Source organism: Calidris pugnax, unplaced genomic scaffold, assembly GCF_001431845.1.
Source record: "Calidris pugnax isolate Ruff unplaced genomic scaffold, ASM143184v1 scaffold11, whole genome shotgun sequence".
Taxonomy (NCBI): domain Eukaryota; kingdom Metazoa; phylum Chordata; class Aves; order Charadriiformes; family Scolopacidae; genus Calidris; species Calidris pugnax.
This window is the reverse complement of record NW_015090803.1, coordinates 4,206,848-4,224,094: the sequence shown is the minus strand read 5'-3', so window position 1 is coordinate 4,224,094 and position 17,247 is coordinate 4,206,848. Positions and strand designations below refer to the sequence as shown.

General features: G+C 35.2%; 1 protein-coding gene across 1 annotated transcript in view; it reads right to left on the bottom strand.

Moving 5' to 3' along the window:
• NEK10 (NIMA-related kinase 10) overlaps window positions 1-17,247 on the bottom strand; it is a 90,285-nt gene that overhangs the window by 63,852 nt on the left and 9,186 nt on the right. Inside the window, exons 9-21 of the mRNA XM_014937687.1 lie at window positions 16,779-16,858; window positions 15,524-15,610; window positions 13,938-14,162; window positions 13,329-13,468; window positions 11,675-11,736; window positions 10,986-11,063; window positions 8,727-8,791; window positions 7,227-7,329; window positions 6,993-7,121; window positions 6,298-6,435; window positions 4,889-4,934; window positions 4,166-4,287; window positions 3,863-3,965 (exon numbers count right to left, since the gene is read on the bottom strand). Of these exons, the coding sequence (XP_014793173.1) occupies window positions 3,863-3,965; window positions 4,166-4,287; window positions 4,889-4,934; window positions 6,298-6,435; window positions 6,993-7,121; window positions 7,227-7,329; window positions 8,727-8,791; window positions 10,986-11,063; window positions 11,675-11,736; window positions 13,329-13,468; window positions 13,938-14,162; window positions 15,524-15,610; window positions 16,779-16,858 (1,378 nt within the window). The remainder of the gene's footprint in view (window positions 1-3,862; window positions 3,966-4,165; window positions 4,288-4,888; window positions 4,935-6,297; window positions 6,436-6,992; window positions 7,122-7,226; window positions 7,330-8,726; window positions 8,792-10,985; window positions 11,064-11,674; window positions 11,737-13,328; window positions 13,469-13,937; window positions 14,163-15,523; window positions 15,611-16,778; window positions 16,859-17,247) is intronic.

The window sequence follows — 17,247 nt, the reverse complement described above, 5'->3', positions numbered from 1 at the left end:
ATGATATATATAATCCTAGGTTTCAGTTCCACACAGATCCTTTCTGCTCTATTGTATCATGTGTACTAAACATTAAGCAGAGCATACCACCCAAAAGAGCGTAGGGAACCCTTCACAATTCTCCTTGATACCAAATCACAAAGGTGTCACAGCAATTCCACACGGCCCTCTTCGACCGTGATGATCTAAACCTTGCTACAACTGAATGACACTGAGCAAAAGTGATGATCTACAGACTCTTCTCTTTTGTCCTACAAATGCAGCATCCTACAGATGCAGCTGTGGAGCTCTAGACAGAAATAAGCTGTGCTAGAAACAAAATACAGCTGCAGTAAAATATAGCTACAATAAAAGCAGATATACACTTTCAATTCAGAAAACTGTAACTTCTCGATGTTTTATTAAAAGGCTGGCCAGATTAAACTGAGAGCCTGAGATAATATTGGTTCAATGAATTTCTAAAACCTTATACAAAACAACTTTCTTTCAGGCTGTGCCTAAAATTCTTTGTGTGTGTCAGAAATTATAAATCAGACATTCAACCTGCTCAGAGACGTACAGTTTCAGTACCACTTTTCTACCAATTTAGAATGAGATGTTTTATGAAATTGCAGGTTAGCATGATTTAATATTTATGTTTTTGTAGAGTTTGTAGGTCTATCAATTATGATTAAATGCTGTACCAACATAAGAGATAGTAGTTATAGCCCCCATCCAATCACATTTATGTCAGAGATGAAACAGAACAAATGAGTAGGGTGGGCAGTTCCAGAGACTACATAACAACAGCATGTTTAAAGTTCTCTGCTGTCAGAAACAGAGATCTTATATCACCACTAGCCTGGCTAGGATCAGATTGTAAATGTCTGTTTCCATTTGGAACAACACATGACTTACAAGAGCCTGAAAAAGACTGGGATAATTCAGATTTAATTGACATGTAAAAGATATCATGGGAAATGCAAAGGCAGTTATATAATCTTCATATTCGAATTAAGCACCTCCTGGCCCTAAGACACGCATTTTTATCTTGCATAAATTAAAAAAAAAATAAGACAAAACAAAGACTTGGATAAAGAGAGTGTCTAATCCCACTCAATATTTAAGAATAAGAAAATACATCATAACTATACAGATTCAAAAATTCTTCCCACTATTACCTCAGATAAAACCTATAGAGATGACATTCAGAGACCACCGCTGGAAAAGGTCCCTCATAGCTAAATCTGACATTGTGCCAGGCCAGTTGCAAAGTTTTCTGCCTGTATGAATTTGATCTTTCAGTCACCTTTCACTATAGGTCCCTGCCTACCAAGCTCTGCTGGAACTGCTCTACAAGGGCCACCTGTAGAACATTTCTCCATGAATTCAGGACAAGCAAGTGTAATTCTTTTGCAGGTTTATTTTTTCTGTGCTGACAGCAAGGGGGGAACTCTCCCACACTATGCACTCCTTTTCTTTTCAAACAATGTAAACTCAGAAACTGTGAGAGGTCTGCATGGGATGAGGAATGTCAATGGCTCAGTTCTCACATACATGGTGAGAAACACTTATCTCTGGGTCCTAGAATTTTCTGAAAGCAGTTCAATGCTGGAGCTGCTTCACAGCCATGAACAGTACAGAATGAAATTCTTAGCCTATAGAAGCACTTAGCCTGTAGAAGTACCAGTGTATTTCTCACTTTCTTCTTTATCCTTTGTTTTTTAATCAAAATCTACCTTAAGAGTCTGACACTAAGACATCTCTCTAAAGACAACAAATTTGAAGAATGTTAGTTACAGAAGAATAAGCTGCCTTTGTTATATTGTCAGCCTGCAGATTCTCATAGCAAAGAGAGTTATTCTTTCCAGAAGGACTGAATGAGGAAAAGAAAAAAGAGCAGTATTTGTAAGATATACAAGCTTATTTTATGAAGCAAAATAGTTTGGACCACTGCAGACCAGATCTTAATTACATAGTCATACAACAGTGCTTCAAAGGTAGTCCACGGGAATAATAGTCTAGTTAGATTAACACAAGTTTGGACAGTTTTGAGATTTTAAAGCCTCCAGAAAATTGAACACTCTCTCTTTAGGATGACTACGTAGCTTGTAAACACAGAACTACAGTTCTGAGTAGATGTTAGAGCAGAGCTCCTTCTTTATAAAAACTGACAGGTTAAATTCACTGCAGAAGCAGATTTAAGATTTCGCAATATTTGACCATACGCTTCCACCTTGATCTGACATTTTGTATTAACTTTCATCTATAACCACTTTAAATTCTCAAATGTATTGTACACTTATCCCCAAATATTGTGAGATATAATTATCAAGATTGCAAATGCTCCAGTCTTTGGAATACATGGACTGTTTGAGTTAGGCAGAATAGCACAGCATGCACCCAATACAGTACATGTTTATTATAATTGGAAAGAAAGTAAATTATTTTTAATTTCTTTAAGGTTGTAAAACAACAAGGGTCAGTAAAATTCAGAAGCAATAGATAAAAGGTCTTCAGCTCCCTCTGAAAATTCCATGTACACTGGTACTAATTAAAGTACTAAATAAAGTAAGTGTTTGTTTAATATTGCAATAGTTTCAAACCAATCACTGCAGAAATGGGCAAAATAAGTTTCAGTTCTTCCAGTTTTCCTCAATTCCTGTAAATATTTGACAGAAATACAAATGCTTTTCAATGGCAATTTTGAGCCTACATTTGAAAGTACATTTACATTTCTTTATATCTAGATTGGATCAGAGATAAAGCAGACGTTAAATCAAGACAAGAGTGCCCCTCAGTGGCAGTATGTTGATATAAAATTCAACTATATGATACTTTACTTTAAAATAATATTCTGAATATTTATTTTCATCACTCAGGGATAAATGCTCCATTAAATCATCTTCTTTCAAAAGTGTATCATTACTAAGAATCAAAGCTTTTTAGCATACACAATTTAATAATTAATGAATTCAAGTATGTACATCATCAGGTATAAACATTTACTACAAAACAACAGTTGCTGAGTATATTGGCCTATTACAGCTGAGTGTTTTGTGGTTGGATGTGTGCATACACTTCCTACACTTCCCTGTTATTCTTAAAGAAGAAAGATTGATTTTTGCATAGAGGCTTCTTACAATAATTCTGCAGTATTCCAGTTGTTTATTTAGTTCTGTGTCGCGAGCAGTAAAAAAGCATGCAGTAGTTCTTTGAGAACTTTAAATCTGAATTGCCTGTAAGGCTTGCTGTGTGTACCAGGTCGTATTAATTCACTCAAAGAGTAAAACCTGGCTATACTTTGTACTGTTCATGCACATACTGCTTTCAAAGTCTATCCTAAAACCTGCCTAGGCTCCTGCCTCAGAACTGTGGAGACTTTAGAAGCATACGTCAAGAATATTTACTACAGCCTTAGACAAATAGCACCTCACTGCAGCTGATCACTGGGAACAACTGATGGATACTAAACAATTGCATGGTAGAACCAGAATAGAATAGATGGCTGTTATACTTCGTATGTTCATTAGCACTTGTTATCTAAACTGGTTATGTCTATATCCTTGCTGATGCTAAATTAAATTAAAAAAGGCCTTATGCATAACTATAGTTTAATTTTTTTAGGGCTAAATCATGTCCTCCATCATATCTGACATAAACAGCTGCAACAAAATAGTCATGGCTGATGACACCCAGTGGCAATGATTACAAAATTTGCATTAGCAATTATTCTACACAACAGTATAAAAATGTAATAATTTATTAGCTTCCAAATATGGTGACCAATGCCCAGGAACCTGAAACCTTCTGAGGTCTCTTCACTGAAATTCTCTCACATACATCATGGGAAATTCTCTTCAAGTAAAGTAGTTTTACTTACTAATAGTAACTTTGTCTTTATCCCCCAGCATGACATTGTTTGGAGTGAGATCTCGATGAACAATCTTCTTCTCTTTATGCAGATAACGAAGAGCTAGACAAAGCTTAAAAACCAAACAGAAAGAGCCTTACAAAGATTCTTAACTACAACCTACATAAAGGCACATAAAATTAAATTCGTATTTGATATTAGTGCCTAATATAATAAGCATTACTCTGTCATTTATTAGCCTAACGAATATAAATGCTGCTATTAATTACATTCAGGAAAGTTCTGGTAGGAAAAAAAAATTGAGGCCCTTACTTGGATGAATATATGCCATATTCTTTCTTCTGTAAACTGTTGTTGCTTTTCCTTCAAAGAGTGCAAGTGTTCTCCCAATGGCACTCCCTCTATGAGCTCCATGACTATGTACAACCTGTCATCTACATGAAAGAATTAATAGAACACTAAATCTATACAGATACAGTATTTAAAGTTAACATATGTTTTTTTTAAACTGTTGGGTTTTGTTTGTAAAAACTTTTTTGTACAGACAAATACATTTTAATCGTAGTTCTACTCCTTGTTATTTTGTTTTTTCCTTAATTTATATCACAGCAGCTATAAGGAATTCACTGCCTGATAATCACTCAGCGGGCAGGTGTATGCAGCTATCTATAAAAAAGTTAAAACAATATGGCTGAGTAATCCATATCATTCATTCTACTACTCACTATAGCTTTTCTCCCTACTTAGCACTCCAGTTGTAAATTTTCAATCTTTACCTGTATAGGATGAGGATAATGTTTTCTACGTGTTTACACTGCATCTAGTTTTACTGATAAACAAATATAAACATGATTTTTCACCGTTTTTTCAATTGTAAAGGTATATAAGCCTGGCTGAACTGTAGCAGTTCTTGAAGAAAATATTACTGTTTATTGCTCAAATATTACATACTCCTTCCAAGCTGTAAGTGGTTTTATTACATCTTTCTATTTCTTCATTATGTACAATGTGGTAATTCTCTGCATTTATACTTACTTTCCAAGAAGGTTCTATAATATCGTACAACATTTGGATGATAAAGCTACAATGAGGAAGGAAATGTAGATGTTTAGAATAATTAAACTGGCGGCACAGTATTTAGAATGTTTAGCTACACATTGGAAGGAAGGATTCCACAAACTTGCTTATGAACTGCAGTGCAGTAGACCTTCACTGCCATCCCAAACACAGAGAAGTGTTGCACATTACTAGAGCAATCAGGAGGAAAACACAGCATGATTTCTATCCACTCTCCTCTTAATAACTGAAAGAGAGTAGATGAAGTTTGAAGACAGGCAATTACAGCTGCATCAAACTATTGGCTTTCTTAGCCTAAGAACACGAGTGATCAGTCTGGCTTTTTAAATTTTCAGTTACAAGAAAGCCTATGTTCTCACTGTATTTTAAATCAAATAATTCATTAAATGGAAGAAAGACTCATCAGTTTTCTGTCACAGTCTTAATTTACATAGTCCCTGAAAGAAGTTCAAATACTGCCAACACAGAAAGTAAGAATCTTTAATAACAAGCAGTGCTACCAGTAAGAAGGTTTTCAATATCAGCCGCATTCAGGTAAAAGGGGTCAATATTGTACTGATCAGACAAAAACAGTAACAGCAGCTGGAAGCCCTGCTATATAGAATCATACAATTGTTTAGGTTGGAAAAGACTCCTAAGATCACTGAGTCCAACTGCAAATCTAACACTGTCAAATCCACCACTAAACTACATCCCTCAGCACCACATCTACACATCTTTTAAATACCTCCAGGGATGGGGACTCAACCACTTCCCTCGGAAACCTGTTCCCATGTTTGACAACCCTTTTGGTGAAGAAATTCTTCCTATTATCCATTCTAAACCTTCCTTGGTGCAACTTGAGGCCATTTCCTCTTGTCCTATCACTTGTTAGTTGGAAGAAGAGACCAATCCCCACCTTGCTACAACCTCCTTTCAGGTAGTTGGAGAGAGCAATAAGGTCTCCTCTCATCCTCATTTTCTTCAGGCTGAACATCCCGGTTCCCTCAGCCACTCCTCATAAGACTTGTTCTCCAGACCCCTCACCAGCTTCATTGCCCTTCTCTGGACACACTACAGCACCTCAATGTCTTTTTTGTAGCAAGGGGCCCAAAACTGAGCACAGTATTTGAGACGCAGCCTCACCAGTTGCTGAGCACTGGAGGATGATCACTTCCCTAGTCCTACTCACCACACCGTTCCCGGTACAGCCCAGGATGCTGTTGGCCTTCTTGGCCACCTGGGCACACAGCCAGTTCATATTCATCCGGCTGTCGACCACCACCCACAGGTCCTTTTCTGCCAACCAGCTCTCCATATGAGAGCTCACAGTTAATAATGGTAACAGCAGAATGCCCATACATGAAACTAGAGTCCATGAGACATACCTGCTCTTTGATGATGGTTAATTCAGAGACAATGTTCTTTACACTGCTGTCTCTGTCTTTTTTGTCCTTTCCAAATGCTGGATTGTGTAAATTGACTTCTTTCAGTGCCAGGAGATTCTGTCCATTATGTTTTCTAACCTATGAAAAAGTTAAAATCCTTGTAAAATTAATATAGGATAGAGATAGAAAGGATATTATTTTGGCTACCAGATTAGTTATCAGAATCCAAACTGTCTCACAAAAGTTACAATCATACCTTTTTCTGTATATCATGCAATTAGCCAGAAGAACTGAAGCCCCACAATGCAGGACAGCGGCACACTGCTGACACAGCCACAGTGTTTGAAGTAACATTATCTGTGGCCAGTGCTGCTTTTCAGACAAAACATGCTTGAATTTTGGTGGTTTTACACGGATTTGTTAGCTTTTGCAGTAGATGGAAGTGCTGTTTATTGAAAGGAATTAGAGGAAAGTAGAAGTAGAAAACCTAAGAGGTACGTAAGTCAATCTTACAAATAAAAAGGGGGACAAACAAAATCACAGTAAATACTAACAAGCCCAGATTCACAAATGTCTTTTCACACCTGTATTCCTCTACTGAAATTCAAAGGATGGTAGTTCCTAAAAGTAACATTAGACCCTATTCATTAAGCCTCCCTTTAAACCTGTAAATTAATACCAAAAAGGAAGTTTACCTTATACACGCTTCCAAAAGCTCCACTACCAAGGTGCTCTAAAATTGCATAATTGCCTATATGTTTCGTAGGTGCCTTGTTCTGGTTCATGTTCTCAATACTTTCAGCAATTTGCTTCAGTTCATCCTCCTGGTTATAAATTAAATGACAAAAAAATAAAATATTTCATGCCTTTCTTGTACTAAGAATATGCAAAGAATACTTCTTCTTAAAGCTATGATGGTTTTTACTCACCTTTAATAAATTCAGCTTTGATACCAACTCTTCATAAGCACTGATATCACGCACATAATGTCCAATATCAATGAAGATTTCAAACAAGTCAGTAGGGAAAAGTCTACAAAGGTTTAGATTTTGATATATTTTAGAAACAGCATACACAGTAGCTATTAATCTACAGCAAAGACTTTTCAATGTTTATTATTACAACTTACTTTAGAACCTTCTAAATAATACACTTATTTTTTACTAATCTATTCAGATATTAACCCCCTAACATACATAGGAGTTAAAGGACCTTTCAAAAGTCAGACTTCAACCTTCATTGGTTGGGTACTAATATAAATGCCAGTTCTTCAAACAAGTATAAGCCTTTTTTGAAGTCAATGCACCTCCTGAGTTTTCAGTAATTTTCCTATTTTTTTCTTATAGTACTCCACATTATGCTTATTGTCACTTTATCTGAATTCCTTTTTGTAATGCATTAAGTGACAGGATTAACATTTGTCTGCATTTAAAGAATCATGACACCCATCTTAGAATTTTTGTCCAAGTCTACTCTAAAAGCTGAAAAGGACTCTGAGAAAAGCAAAAGCTAACAGATAGTAGGCAATATTTGATTAGTGACAAGTGTAACTAAAGGTTTGCTTCTTTTTAAAGTTCTGGCAGAAGTAGAAATATAGAAGATTACGGCATTTGGAAAAATACAGGATGACAGAAAATTAATACAAATTTATCACTTTCAAAACTTGATACCAACCATGAACATTCATTACATACTGAGGCCCTTTCAGTACAAAAAATACTTTTAAAAAGTAAAAGTAAGACAAAAGTTATATCTAGAATTCTAATAATTTACGATACAGAATAAAATCATACAGAAACACTACTGACAGGGGGACCATCTAGGCAGAATGATTACTATCCTAATCCCACAAATCAAACTGTCAGGTTTCACATGGCCTTTGTAGCCAACTTGCTGAAACTGTCATCTTACTAGTAAAAATGGGTAATTGATGAAAGACATTTTCTCCTTATTGATCCAAACCTTTCAGCAACACTCCTAAGTAAACCAGCTTGATGCAAAGTCATTCCCATGTGAAGGATAGGAGGGCTCAGGAAAAATTTACTGCTTTCAGTTCCTTGCTGCTATCCAGGGCTGTAACTTGCATCTGCTAATCTTCAGTATAAAAGTATGGTTTGTCTCCAACAGTATTAAATCTGTCCTCAACATATTTAAAACTTTGATTCATGAGGAAGGAAGGAGCCCCTCCAGAGTTAGCTTCTCTGGCATGCGTACAACAGAAGTCCCCACACCAAACACCTAAATCTTGTAGGCTGACACTCGTGCAATGCAGTAATGTCTGTCTGGAGCTGTGGACAGGGCAGAGCTGCCCATTATTACTATTTCTTCTGGCTGAAAATAAATTACATTTAAAAAACATGTCTTTCTGATTGATGGCTTTTGAAAGCTATCCTAAAAGAGTTTCACAAAACATTTTGTTGTTAACATACCTTTTAAAAATATGTCGATTTCTTTCCATACTGAAGAGAAATCTCAGAGCTCTGAATGCATAACACTACAGCAAGACAAATATTTAAATTAATGACAAATTTATACAAAAATGGAAAAGACAGCAATAATCATCAAGGATTCCCCTTGACTTTACACATCGGTAAACTTTGTACTTAAATGACTAGATAGATTACATTATTAACCTGATAATGAAGAGAGTAAAAATAACGTTAAGTTCCTCCTGTAGTTTAAAAGTAAGGAGGGCCATTTCAGGAAAAAAAAAAGTGGGTAACTTTGGCTATAGCACATGCTGAGAAACATCTAACTCTTCATCATCTCTTTGTATTTGCAGATACCTCAAGACTTGAGACCTGTTCTCTTCTCCAATACTGAAAAAGGTAAATGTAATCAGTGGTTTTGTAATGAAGCAGTAGAAACAGCATTTTGCATTCTTCCTGAAAAATGCAGTGTAGAACACTGTAAGTTCTAACAGGCAACAAAAAAAGGAAAGTAAAAAAAGAGAAAATGCCCAACTTTTTTGATACTGGGTTCATCATATTTTAAGAGATCTCTGTGTACCTCAGTTTCTGTCTTAATGTACCTTAGTTTCAATATGGTCTCTACTGAAGAAAGTTTATTTTTACAAACAGCCATTAGCAGGTAGTTAACTTGTATGCTTGTATATAACTCATCTTTAATTCTGTTTATCAAGAGTCAATAATATGGCATATATATGGTTGACCAAACAAAGATGACTATATAAAGCAAGCCAAAGGGAAATAAGGTATTGATATCTGAAACAGTGCAAATAGTAGGTGTCTTTAGCATAACTTAGAATTACTGTATTGCATTAGTGACTAAAACACTACTACAGTCCAGTATGATAACCCCTATTTAGAGAATGGTAACAATGTCTTAGCGATAACTGCAGAATTAATCACCATGTTGAAAAGAAATCTTTCAATATATAGAAAATGCATTAAAAGAAGAAAATAAAGGCCAAATGCTACTTTTGAAGGAAGAAAGATAACTGAAATTTTATAGAAAAGGAATGTATGTTAATGCTGCTAAGCTGTTTCTTTTACAGATGTTTCTTTTTAGTCCAAAAGTAAACTCCCCCCATCACAAGAGAAGGATGGTGTGTTAACCATGTCTAACATTCCACTGAGAATCACAGTCACAACTCAGCAGTACAAAGTAACCCAGACTGGCTGGGCCATAAATGCTTCCTTGAAAGTTTTTCATTTTAGACACTAAGCATAGATCTTTCTGTAGAAAACCCATCAGTGAAGGGACATGATAATAGATTAATAATAAGACAAACAGATATTTTAAATAGCAATTATATTTGTCTTTCTCACATTAGTCTTTTGGGATTGATGTTTAACATTTGTGATATGCTTCAGTCAAGCCACGATGAGATCTTTATATATGGTAGGTATGCAGAATAAATGACCGAAATCACCGCCATCCTTGAAATAATGGAGTAAGATCACTACGGTTGTATGGTAAAAAGAAATTGAAAATTGTTGAAAATACAGACTATGGAGCAGTACAGAAATAAGATCAGCATTGTGAGAATTCAATGAAATTCAAAAAGGGTATTCCAATAGCTGCAGTTAACAATGACAATACAATGGCAATACCTATAGCTTAGAGAGACATCAACACCATTTCAGAGGCTGGAGAAGAGCTACCAGATAATTAATTATTATTGATAACTTTTAGTCAAAGTTGACTTAAACCAGTATGTTTATGGGGGTACCACAATGCAAACCCAAGGGCCATTCTACACTTAACTAGCTCCATATTTATCCTACATTGACATTTGCTCTACTCCATGTGATGTTTTCCTGTATTTTATTTAACAGCCACAGTAAGATGCTCCAGAAAGAAATAGATATTAGTTCAGTGTCAAATCTACAGTGAGTTTCAACGAAGACCAAGGCACTAAAAAGAAAATCTGATGCTGGGCCACCTGAAAAAATGGAAGAAAGTTTATCACAAGAAAAATATCCATTTTCCTTCACACTATATGAAGTGCCAGAAAGAAAGTAGATCAGAACACTAGAAACTGAGTCACCATTTAACTTTTAGTTCCCGGGCCATTTGTTCTTCTTGGATTTGTTTTGGTGGGGTTTCCCCCCCCTCCCCCCCTGCTTTAAGTAAGATTTTTTTTACTGCATTTTAAAATAAACTTTAAAATAATAAAAAATTCTCAGAGGCTTTCAATGTGCAATGATAAGAAAGGGAATTACCTGCATTAAATCAGCTTTTTCAACATTCCTTTTTTTGTTTGGTAAAATCAGCTTTGCTATTGTATATATTCCATTTGCCTAGAAACGGAGAAAGGTCAATATTAATAGCACTCCTTTGCATAGAAATACTTGTGATTTGACTATGTCTGGAATACATTGCAAGGATTTTAAGAACAGTTTTCAGAACCATTGATTCTAGCTGTTTTAAATATTATATTTTAAAATGCAGTTTAGAAACACAACCCTGGGGTTGGAGTGCCAGGAAGTTACCTCAGAAATACCAAATTCCAAGGAAAAGAGAAATTGTTTGTGAAACAACAACGCTCCAATACTAAGCTGCACAGAGTTTGCTTTAAAAGGCTTCATGAAATTCAGAATTTGTTTTTTTCAGTTAATGCCATGTTTACTCTTATTTACTATCCTATTTTGAGTATGGCAAAAGCATGGTACAAGATGTCAACAAAAATGAACCTTCTCTGCATAAAGCTGCTTATTCTCCCTGTTGATATCTTTGTGTATGTCTCTGTATGTAAATGTATAACGAAACAGAGATACTAAAGTTATATAAAGGCACATTTTCCAATCCCTTTCAAATGCATTTTTTTTGTTAATTAAATAATGGTGACAAATAAGAACAATTAAGTCAAATTATAAACTATGTCTTACTTTATTGAATTAAGTCTTCCTACCTGTACTACCTGGTAAGCGTTAGTCTCATTGAGCACCAGTTCAGTAATTGCAGCACAACAAGCTAGAATAAAAATTTAAATGTAACATTTAGGGCCTGATTCATAGATATTCAATAACATGGTAGGTTAACCTTAGCTAAGAGTCAAATGCCCATCCAGCTTTCCATTCACTCCCCACTCCTTAACAGGACAGAGGGAGGAAATAAGATGGAAAAGCTCAGGGGTCAAGATAGACAGGGAAGTCACTTACAAGTTACTGTCATAGGCAAAACAGACTTGACTTGGGGGAAAAAGATTTTAATTTAATGTCAATTAAAATAGATTTTGTAAGCAAAAAAAAACAAACACAAAAAATTAAAACACCACCTTCTTTCCACACTATCCTTTTTTCCACCGCCAGACCCATCTTCACTCCCAACTCCTCTAAGCAGTGCTGGGGGGTGGTGGATGAAGGCTACAGTCAGTACATAACATTTTCACTCTACTGCTCCTTTCTCATCAGACTGCTCCTCTGCTCCAGCATGGGTCTTCTCCACACGCTGCAGCATGAATACCTGCTTCACCGAGGTCTCTCCCATGGGCTGCAGGGGAATCTCTGTTCTGGTGCTACTTCTTGCTACTTCTCTGACCTTAGTGTTTGCACAGCTGTTTCTCACAAACAACCACTCTTTTTTTCTTCTCCTCTCCTGCCCTTTCTTAAATATGTTCTCACAGATGCACCACAAGCTTCACTGATGGGCTTCACTTTGGCAAGGCTGTTGTGAAGCCAGCTGGAACTAGCTGTGTCCAGGACAGGGCAATCAATCCCTTACCTCTTCTGACAAGAGGCCAGCCCTGCAGGCTCCCTGCTAACAAAACCTTGCCACCCATGCCCAACACAGAAGGCTATAAATATAAACAAGTACTCAGAACTGAAAAAGACCCCTGTAAGTTCAGTGCTTACTCTTTCTTAGGAGTCCTTAAGGAAGGCAGAAGTAACTCAGAAATATGCTCCATACTGGCAATACTTTTGGTATTGCAATTTATTTCACATTACCAGCTCTTCAGAGGTAACATTCATGATAAAGTGTTCAAAAACACATATTATGTTACAGCTTTCTGGAAGATATTGCAAAGGCTAATGTAATTCCTAGTAAGGAAAAAAGACATGATCTTCCAGAAGGCATTTCAGAATGGATAGTTGACATGTTATTGAAGAATCTCCTCTAAAAACTATTCTCTCCATAGCTACTGAGGATTCCTCACCTAACTGGTAGTCTTTAAAATACCATTTTGAAAGAGTTCCATCATAATCAATTTATGATTGATCTACCATAGTAAATTTGAATAGAGGGAAAATACGATCAAATAAAAAAAAATTCTCAGTCTAAACCCAAAATAAAATATATATATATTTGAGATGTTTTTACAGGTGGAAGAAATATCTATGATTCCCATGTACTTAATACTTTATCCTTTTACTTCTTTCTAAAAGAAGTGTGCTTTTTGAAAATATGTGCTGGTCTTGCACATTTAGAAATAAACACAGCTGACTTGTTGCTCCCACTCCCTAAAGCAGGTATAAAAGTCTACAGTTTCTGTTTTGAAATATTTTGAATGCCTTTGTGCAAGTGTACGTAAACACATACCAGAGGATCAGGCCTTATAAACCTACCTGCTTGAAGTGAGAAAGTATTTTCTTGCATCTCATCAGGACTCAAATCATCTGACAAGTGAAGATGTTGGATTCTCCCTGCTGCATTCGCACTAGATAAACTTCCAACTGAAGAGCGATCAGAAACAAGATTTCTTTCCCTGAAAAAAAAAAAAAAAGAAATTCAATTTGCAGTGTAAAAAACAGCTTAACATATCTTTGTTAACCATTTCTGATGTTCATTTGTATGGTTTTCACTAGATTAACTAATATACTTTGAAAAAGCAAACAAGCCTTTAAACATTCCTTTACCACATTCATCAATTATATTCACATTTCTAGTTCATTAAATAGGTGTCTGATTAATAGGGACAGCAATGATGTATTTATTCATTATTTAGTTTATATACTGAAAATATGAAAAACATCTTAAAATAACAATGAAATAAGCATATCTGAAAAAATACTGCTTATTCAATATGTTCTAGATAGCATTTTAATTTCTGCAGACATCACATACAGCTGAATGAAAACAAGATGTGATTTGATAAAACAGAGCTTGGTCAAACATATCTTAAAATACGAAACAGTCTTATATAATCGCCACAACATTGAGGACTGAAAACCTACCCCTGTAATATATGAAGGAGCTGCTTGATTCCACCCCAAATTCGGATTTCTGCACTAGTCTCAGGGTCTTCACAAACCTGTACTAGAATCCAAACTATACTCCGTAGAAGTTTGATATGATCAGAATGGAGTAAACTGAGCAAGACTGGAACTCCTTCATACATTTTTATTTGCTCTTTGATTTGTGACTCTGCACAGAGGAGACGTAGCAACTCTGCTGTAAGCCTAAAAGTAATCAGCGAGAAATTTTAATAATAACTCCATCATTATTTTGTACTGTCAGTTAGCAATGGGAAAAAAGACACAGCAGATGTTTAAGAAAGAACTGAGATGTCCTATTAAAAAAAAAAAGAAATTAAAGAAAACTGCTTAGCGTCACTGCAAACTGGTTAAAGACACTGTTTAAAAATAAATAAATTGAAAATGAAGAAGGAGGTCCAAGTTTGCACAAGAGATTAAATTATATTTACATTGAGTTTGACTGTCAGCATAGGCAACCAAGCAAACACAGCCCGGACGAAGGTGGCCAGGTGGACTGCGGTCATCCATGGTACCATGTTCTTGTTAATGGCATTAGTACTACAAGAAGCACTGACTGATTCTTCTCCAGTATGGTTTGAATATTATGTTTACAAAAGGGATTGGAAATATCATTTAAAAGATTTATACAAGATTTTCATTAACTTCACTCCAGTTAAGGCGAACTTTCACAGAAAGCATGGCTAGGGATTTCCATTACCACTTGAAGCAAAAAAACTGCATATGTGTTTGATGATACATATGAATTCAGATTCATATCAGAATTTAAAATTGTTCTTAACTAGTCCTGAATTTAATGAGCTTCCTGTCTGGATTCAAATTCCGGTTTTTATAACAAACTTCTGGTTTACATACAATCTAAGTAATTTCAAACACAAAAAACAAAATCTTTTTGTATATTCAATTTCTTTATCTTTAATCATATGTAAAATAATTCACATGCTTCAAATAATTAAGCATGAAATGTAAAGAAAAATCTCTTCAGAATACGAATGTGATAGGATAAGTGACATAATATCAAATTTGAGAGTCTGTCGGTTCCTTACTGAAATGCAGATATACTATGCTCAACTAGCAGGCTTAGCTGAGAAGAAAGGACATTTAAAGAACTGAAGGACCCTTTATGATTTTATGATTGAAGGGATATAGGGTGTCTGACCCAGCCTTTGGCATAAATTACAACAGCTGTATTTCTTGCAATTTTTTAGTAGTTTACATCAGGCATCGCAGGAACTGTCAGAGTTCAGCATGCTTTCCATCTAATGACTCAGGTCTGCCAGAAGCTAAGAGGAGCTGCACCAAAAATTACAATGTTTATGGTAACATTGCAATTCATTTGCACCACACTGTGCAAAGAGAGGAGATAGCTTATAACAAAATTACTAGAAAAGATTTTGCTATATGAATATCAGACTTAAAATAGGGATCAGAACTTTACCTTGAACACATTAAAGTAGCACGTTATCTAATTCCTCTAAATAAACATGTCCCTAAATGAAGAAGTCAAAATATGTCTTAACACAATTAATCTACAAGCAAAGTCTCACCTTTTAGAAAGCAAATCGTATTCACGTAATATCACCAGCAAGTTCTCAACAATGGTGAGCTCACTTATCTTCTCCCTACATTCTGGACTACAAATTGATTATTTCTGGTATTTACAATCAAATTAAATTATATTATAAAAACACATTGCTCTTTAGCCTCCCTCCTAATACATTAAACCAATTTAAACTTTTTTCTCCAGTCTTAAGTAGTAATATCATATTGTCCACACATATTTAAAGCCACAAAAATATGCTGGGTCAAGAATAACGCTGCAACAATTGCCAATTTTTCCAGTACCAAAAAAAGGAAAAGTGAATGTACAAAAGACACAAATATATTTCATTTGTTTCATACTAGAAATTAAGCAAATTAGGCAATTTTTAAAAACAAATACAATTTCCATGAATATTTCTAATATACTCCAAACACTTTTTTCCCCAGTCCGAAGGTAATACATTTAATTCTGTGAAGAAAATTAAATAGGAGTTGAAAATAGATTTATAACATCATTTAAATTAATACTGGTACTAAAAAAAAAGAAACTGAAGTAGAAAGACAGACATTTGGAAAAAGAGAAAATCCAAAGAAATCCCAGTAAATAAATTCTACTGTTCTCAAGGAATTGTATCTATTCTCTTTAGTTTTCTAATTTTCCTTATAATTTTTCATTTAAAAGATAAAATTATTATACAAGCCTGGAAGTCAGCAGAACAATAATGTAGAAGCAGCACCTTTTCTTCTATAGAGCTACTAAGGATGAAAGATGCTGCATCTTCCTTTAACTTTTTTTCCTTCCATACGAGCTAAAAAAAGTCTTATCTCGATTTAAAACCATCTTAAGTGAAGACCAGGTACATATACATGGATTTGAGTGTATGCATTCATTATTTACTACACTGAAAAATACTATTGCTGGTTATTGTGAGGGACTGTTATATTAAGCTCAGTACAAAAGACTTTTATACGCAGGAAATCAGTAAGAATTACAGAATCCTGCACAGAGATTGCAAAAAGAGATTCTATGACTCCAGTCTTGCAAAGTTCTCCAGGTGACCAAGAAGTCTGCTGCAGTAAACAAAGTTGCTATTTAGTTTCTACTGCTTCAACATAAATCAAGCTTACTTCATAGACCTGCACAGAACAAGCCTGACTTTGAAAAAGAGAAGTCTTCCTTATAAACAGCTGCTTAAGACTGTTTCAAGAGATAACATGAAAATGTTTATTGTGAAGTCCAGAACATAAAGTTGAGCCTACCTTTCTGCTAAGCTAGTCAGAGCGAGGAGGGCACCCAAAAGCACGTTGCTGTCTCTGGCAGATAACAGATTTACTAAGGTCTGGAAAATGAAACACAAAGCAAGACAAATAAATATACTCTTTTCTTTTACAACTTAAACACATATAGAATTATTTACTGAAAAGTCAAAATTAAATACCAAATCCTTACACAATACACTAAAAATCTTGGGCACATTTAAAGTACACTTTAAGTACTCTTAAAGTCTTAGAATACACCAGATTTAAAACAAGCAACAATGTTTCTTCTCAAACTGCAATTAGCATCTCTCTTGACTGCTAAAGCATCTGTCCAACTAGCATACCACTGTAAAAATCTGTTCCTGTTTAAAAAACTTCAGAACTAAATCAAGGCCTCCTGAAGAAAAAAAGCTAATCTTCAGCTTATATTTAAACAATACAGTATGTCATTGAAGGCCCGACATATATT